At 38.3% G+C, this 7,198-nt stretch overlaps 1 protein-coding gene across 1 annotated transcript in view; it reads right to left on the bottom strand.

The window, feature by feature from the left end:
* Window positions 1–6,987: 6,987 nt before the first annotated feature.
* Window positions 6,988–7,198, bottom strand: part of LOC131995748 (gliomedin-like) — a 557-nt gene continuing 346 nt past the window's right edge. Inside the window, exon 2 of the mRNA XM_059364724.1 lies at window positions 6,988–7,198. This exon is cut by the window's right edge and continues 250 nt beyond it. Within this exon, the coding sequence (XP_059220707.1) occupies window positions 6,988–7,198 (211 nt within the window).

Raw genomic sequence — 7,198 nt, 5'->3', positions numbered from 1 at the left:
GACTTTAAAGCCAGAATTGCCACCGGAGGCAGAATTGTTGAGAAAGCGGCTTGATTTTAGGAAACCGATTCACGATATGCAAAGCAGACTCGTCTATTAATGGCTCCGGAGCAGCAAGAATAAGAAACCCTACCAGAAAATGACCTGGTGTTAACGCTGCAGGATTTCTTGGGATGACACTCATTGGGCAAAGCGGCCGAGAATTTAAATACGCCTCAATTCGAGAAAGAACCTAAAGAACTCTTCGAATGTATACTTAATGTTAATCGGGTGTTTTCACCTCACCCATGTGTGGTGCTCCAGTTGGAATGAACTTCAACATAAGTTCCTGGTAATGGAATTGAGACCAATAGCGTTCACGACTTTCCTTTATAACGGCTTTAAATTCACGTTCCAATTCGCGTGAAGCCCCAACGAAGTTAGTACCGTTGTCTGAAAAGGCCTCACGACACCTGACCCAAGTATGGTTCGGATCGGACTATATTTAGATATAGCTGCCATATAGACCGATCTTCCGATAAAAGGTCTGATGCCTATAAAAGCTTTATGCATCACCCGATTTCGCTGAAATGTAAAGCAGTGGGTTATTTTAAGCCTCCCGACATCTGACTGAAATATGGTTCAGATCGGACTGTATTTAGATATAGCTGCCATATTGACCGATCTTCCGATAAAGGGTCTAATTCCCATAAATGCTTTATTTTTTATCCGATTTTGCTGAAATTTGAAACAGTTATTTATTTCAAGCCTTGCAACAGCCGACCCAAATATGGCTCTAATCGGACTATTTTTAGATAAAGCTGCCCAATAGACCGATCTGCCGATAAAGGGTCTGAAGCCCATAAAAGCTTTATTTATTCCCCGATTTCGCTGAAATTTGAAACAGTGAGTTATTTTAAGCCTTCGACATTAGACCTAAATATGGTTCAGATCGAGCTATATTTAGATATAGCCGCCATATAGATCAATCGTTCGATAAAGGCTCCGAAGCCCACAAAAGCTTTATTTCTTACCCGATTTTGCTGAAATTTCAAACAGTGATTTGTTTTGAGCCTCCCGATGTCCGACCTTCATATGGTTCAGATCGAACTATATTTAGATAAAGCTGCCATATAGACCAATCTGCCGACAAAGGGTCCGAAGCCCATAAAAGCTTAACTTTTTTTCCGATTTTGCTGAAATTTGAAATAGTAAGTTGTTTTAAGCCTCCCGACATCCGCCCTAAATATGGATCAGAACAGACTATACAGATAAAGCTGTCATATAGACCGATCTTCCAATTTAGGGTCTTAATCCCATAAAAAGCAGATTTATTGCCTGAAAATGTAACTAGTATAGGAATTCTCGGGACCCGAATAAAATATGATCGAGACCAGCCCCTATTAAGATATAACTACGTATATAGTAGTGGAGTTATAATAAAATAGGATGATTATTTTTTCCATGTTAAATTTGGTCTACATCGATCCAGATTTGGTTATGGTTGCCATATAGTAAGAACTCTCGATTTAAAGTCTTGGCCCTATAAAAAGCGCATTTATTTTCCGATTTCGTTGAAATTTGACGCAGTGACTTATGTTAGGCTTTTCGACATCTGTGTCCTATATGGTTCAGATTGGTTTATGTTTGGATATAGCTGCCAAAAAGTCCAATATTTTTTTCTACAAAATTGAACAGTGGCTTATATTTATTGACCACTTAATGTCCGTGCCGAATTTGTGTGCATAAGTTATCCAATATTCACCGGATTGTGACGAAAGGGGGTTTACATATATACCCGAGGCGGTGGGTATCCAAACTTCGGCCCGGTCGAACTTAATGCCTTTTTACTTGTTTTTATTGTTAATGCTTACCCAAATTTCAGATCGTTTCACGCTGTCTGTTCATTCGATTCGGAAGTGATTAAAAATAATTTCTGTATACCACTGCAGCATATTAAATTTTTACCTGTAATTATATTCTGAGACAAGAATGGAAAACATTATTTGAACAGAAAGAAGAGATGGATACCGTGACTCACCGAATTTACCTTGGTAATTTTATTTCATATATTTGCATTTTTTTTTTAATTTTTCTTGCTCTCGTCTACGACCAATTATTAGAAAATGCGTACTTCACACTGAGCGTTTGTGCGTCACGGTAATGGTTTGCATGGTTGTCAAATTTTTTTTTGCGTGTGTGTGTTATTGACGCCTTTTTGTCGGCGACACATGGCATGATGCTTACCTGCACAGCCCAGGTAAATAGAGGAAAATTTTAAAGGCGGTTTTTCCATTTTAAATAATTTGCGTCAGTAAGGTTTATTATTTCTAAGGGCATTTTATTTAGAGTTTCTAAAAAGGATCTTTTTATACCCACCACCGACGGATGGGGGTATATTCATTTTGTCATTCCGTTTGCAACACATCGAAATATCCATTTCCGACCCTATAAAGTATATATATTCTTGATTAGCGTAAAAATCTAAGACGATCTAGACATGTCCGTCCGTCTGTCCGTCTGTCTGTTGAAATCACGCTACAGTCTTCAAAAATAGAGATATTGAGCTGAAATTTTGCACAGATTCTTTTTTTGTCCATAAGCAGGTTAAGTTCGTAGATGGGCTATATCGAACTATATCTTGATATAGCCCCCATATAGACCGATCCTCCGATTTGGGGTCTTAGGCCCATAAAAGCCACATTTATAATCCGATTTTGCTGAAATTTAGGACAGTGAGTTGTGTTAGGCCTTTCGACATCCTTCGTCAGTTTGGCCCAGATCGGTCCAAAATTGGATATAGCTGCCATATAGACCGATCGTCCGATTTAGGGTCTTAGGCCCATAAAAGTCACATTTATTATCCGATTTCGCTGAAATTTAGGGCTGTGAGTTGTGTTAGGCCCTTCGACATACTTCGTCAATTTGGCCCAGATCGGTTCAGATTTGGATGTAGCTGCCATATCCGATCCTCCGATTTAGGGTCTTAGGCCCATAAAAGCCACATTTATTATCCGATTTTGCTGAAATTTGGGACAGTGAGTTGTCTTACGCCCGTCGACATCCTTCGCTTATTTGGCCCAGATCGGTCCAGTTTTGGATTTTGCTGCCATGTAGACCGATCCTCCGATTTAGGGTCTTAGACCCATAAAAGCCACAATTATTATGAGATTTTGCTGAAATTTGGGACAGTGAGTTGTCTTAGGCCCTTCGACATCCTTTGTCAATTTGGCTCTGATCGGTCCAGATTTGGATATAGCTGCCATATAAACCGATCTCTCTATTTAAGGTTTTGAGCCCATAAAAGGCGCATTTATTGTCCGATGTCGCCGAAATTTGGGACAGTGAGTTGTGATAAAACATTCGATATTATTTTTCAATTTGACTCAGATAGGTCCAGATTTGGATATAGCTGCAATATAGACCGATCTCTTGATTTATGATTTTGGGGCCATAAAAGGCGCATTTATTGTCCGATTTCGCCGAAATTTGGGACAGTGAGTTGTGTTAGGCTCTTCGACCTGTATCTGCAACTTGGTCGAAATCGGTCCAGATTTGGATATAGCTGCCATATAGACCCATATCTCGATGAAAAGCCTTGGCCCAATAAAAGGCGCTTTTATATTCCGATTTCACTGAAATTTGACACAGTGACGTATGCTAGGCTTTTCGACGTCCGTGTCGTTTATGGTTCAGAGCGGTTTATTTTTAGATATAGCTACTAAAAAGAGCAAAATTTAGTTTTACACAGTTGAACAATGACTTGTGCTTATTAGTATTTGGTCCAAATCGAACATATTTCTATATAGCTGCTAGGGGTTATAAGGAATACATTTTTCCCCGGATTTGACGAAAGGTGGTATATATATACCCGGTGGTTTATATATACCCAAAGTTCGGCCCGGCCGAACTTAACGCCTTTTTACTTGTTATTCTATGTTTGGAATTACTGAGAATAATGGATTTAATCATCTCTGCTACAAGATCTGTCAACCCAAGTTTATTTTATGCAAAATTTTAAGTTAAAGCTTGTAATTGAATTAAATTCATTCAATTATACTCCAATTCGGGAAATTCGTTAACTATTTTTAACGAATATTTATTCAAATTGAGGAACATAGGTTTATAGGAAGTGTCGAACTCAACATAATAACATATCTATATTGGTTAAATAATAACGTTGTTTGCTATAGGTTAACTTGTTGAGAAGAAACTTGGTTAAGTAAAATGACTTCCCAGATCCAAGTTAATGAACTATTTGCCACAAATTACAGAAGAGTAAAACGTACTACAAATTCGTATTTTTTTCTAGTTTTAATCAAAATTAAACCAAATTAGAATAAAATTTGCTAACTTGTTTATAATAAAATTTTCTGCTTTATTTCATGCGTATCATTTTTCTTAGTTTAAGATAGGGGGCAAACGCCCTGCCCTCTGACACATCCTTTCAATTGAGTACAATATATTCTCGGTCGTCCTACATGACAGTTCGTTGTTGTTTTTATTGGGAGGAGAGCGTCGCTCCCTCCGACGCTGAGACCCAAAAGATAATTTATTTGAGTCCTTTATTGTCGCGATATACATGTCCTGCTGAATGGCAGGATGGCTTGACGTGAACTTGACGTGAACTAGATTCTTGAATCCTTATATAACACTCAACAAAATTTTTTGTTTAAAACAGCAAATACGTTTGCTAAACAACAGTTTTTGTCTGCTGAAAATGGGAAAGCAGACATTATTGCTGTTTCAGCAAACATACGTCTGCTGTATTAGCAAGTACACAAGTCTGGTGAAAAAAAAATTGTGCTACTTTTTATGGTTGCCTGTTGTAACCTACACCACTACTGTTGTACAGGGTATTATAATTTAGTGCATTTGTTTGTAACACCCAAAAGGAAGAGAGATACACCCATTGATAAGTGTACCGATCGATTCAGAATCACTTTCTGATTCAATTTAGCTATGACTGTCTCTCTGTCTGTCCGCCCGTCTGTCTGTCCGTCTGTCCATGTTAATTTGTGTACAAAGTACTGGTCGCAATTTTCATCCGTTCGTCTTCAAATTTGGTACAGGCATGTTTTTCGGCCTAAAGACGAAGCCTATTGAAATTAGAAAAAATCGGTTCAGATTTAGATATAGCTTATATAAGTTCGTCCGATTTGCTGTTATAATGCAATAAAGTGGCCATTTGTTAACTAATTTGTTCTAATGATGCTCGACATGACTGGTGAATTTCATAGAAATCGGTTTAGATTTAGATATAGCTCTCATATATATATGAGAGCAATTTTCTCTCCTAGAGCCACTGCAAGCGCATTTTTTGACCAATCTTGCCAAAAATTTGTACAGCGCTTTCCTCGAAGACTTCCATAATATCTATTATTTTTATACCCTCCACCATAAGATGGGGGGTATACTAATTTCGTCATTCTGATTGTAAGTACTCGAAATATTCGTCTTAGACCCCATAAAGTATATATATTCTTGATCGTCGTGAAATTTTATGTCGATCTAGCCATGTCCGTCCGTCCGTCCGTCCGTCTGTCTGTCGAAAGCACGCTAACTTCCGAAGGAGTAAAGCTAGCCGCTTGAAATTTTGCACAAATACTTCTTATTAGTGTAGGTCGGTTGGTATTGTAAATGGGCAATATCGGTCCATGTTTTGATATAGATGCCATATAAACCGATCTTGTGTCTTGACTTCTTGAGCCACTAGAGTGCGCAATTCTTATCCGATTGAGATGAAATTTTGCACTATGTGTTTTGTTATGATATCCAACAATTGTGCCAAGTATGGTTCAAATCGGTTCATAACCTGATATAGCTGCCATATAAACCGATCTTGGGTCTTGACTTCTTGAGCCTCTGGAGTGCGCAATTCTTATCCGATAGGAATGAAATTTTGCACTATGTGTTTCGTTATTATATCCAACAACTGTGCCAAGTATGGTTCAAATCGGTTCATAACCTGATATAGCTGCCATATAAACCGATCTTGGGTCTTGACTTCTTGAGCCTCTAGAGTGCGCAATTCTTATCCGATTGGAATGAAATTTTGGCACGACGTGTTTACTTATGATATCCAATAACTGTGTCAAGTATGGTTCAAATCGGTCCATAACCTTATATAGCTGTCATATAAACCGATCATGGGTCTTGACTTCTTGAGCCTCTAGAGGGCGCAATTCTTATCCAATTTGAATGAATTTTGGCACGTAGTTTTTTGTTATGATATCCAACAACTGTGCCAAATATGGTTCAAATAGGTTCATAACCTGATATAGCTGTCATATAAACCGATCTGGGGTCTTGACTTCTTGAGCCTCTAGAGTGCGCAATTCTTATCCGATTGGAATGAAATTTTGCACGACGTGTTTCGTTATTACATCCAACAACTGTGTCAAGTATGGTTCAAATCGGTTTATAACCTGATATAGCTGCCATATAAACCGATCTGGGATCTTGTTTTTTTCTATGAGTGCAACATTAGATTCGAACTCTACTGACATAGACCTTCCTTTTAGTTCACATATTAATCCGCTCGAACTACACGTCGTATTGAAAGGTATTCAGTTCATATTTTCACCGGGGGCTCAAACTCTACCATCTGTGCAAATTTCATGAAAATCGATTAAGCCGTTTTTGAGTCTGTGCGGAACAGGCAAACAAACTAACAAACAAAGCGCAACAATTTCATTTTTATATAATAGAAGAAGATATTAGTGGTAATTGTACAAGTGAAAGGTAATGCCCTATTCGCCAATGACACCACGTATTAATTTGAAAGCGACAGCGAATGTCTATGGTATGCCTCCAGACTTCTTTGCCGGCATTTTAAAAAGCCTGTTGCACAACTCTTTCCGTCGCTGGGAGCATAAATAAGCATGTTAATTATCCTTTGATCCATGGTGGATGGAATATAAGATTCGGTCCGGCCAACCTTAGCAACCTTACTTGTTTTGATTTAATACATTTTATTTACTACCATTTTTGTTTTGTCATTAACATTTACAACTGACCAAGAAACATAATATCCTTCGTTTCATCATCCAAAGACGATCGTTTGAACTCCTCAACCAACGATGTTAAAGCCGGTGTGGGTTCTAGTTTTTGGACTGGTGCCAAGCCACCATCTTCAGTAACCATAAAAATTGTATTGGGCTCATACAGGGCAGGAATGTCAACATCCAGTGATCTGGGGAAACCGGTACACACATTA

Source organism: Stomoxys calcitrans, chromosome 1 (assembly GCF_963082655.1).
Source record: "Stomoxys calcitrans chromosome 1, idStoCalc2.1, whole genome shotgun sequence".
Taxonomy (NCBI): Eukaryota; Metazoa; Arthropoda; class Insecta; order Diptera; family Muscidae; genus Stomoxys; species Stomoxys calcitrans.
Note: the sequence above shows the minus strand (reverse complement) of the source record. Positions and strands in the feature narration are given on the sequence as shown.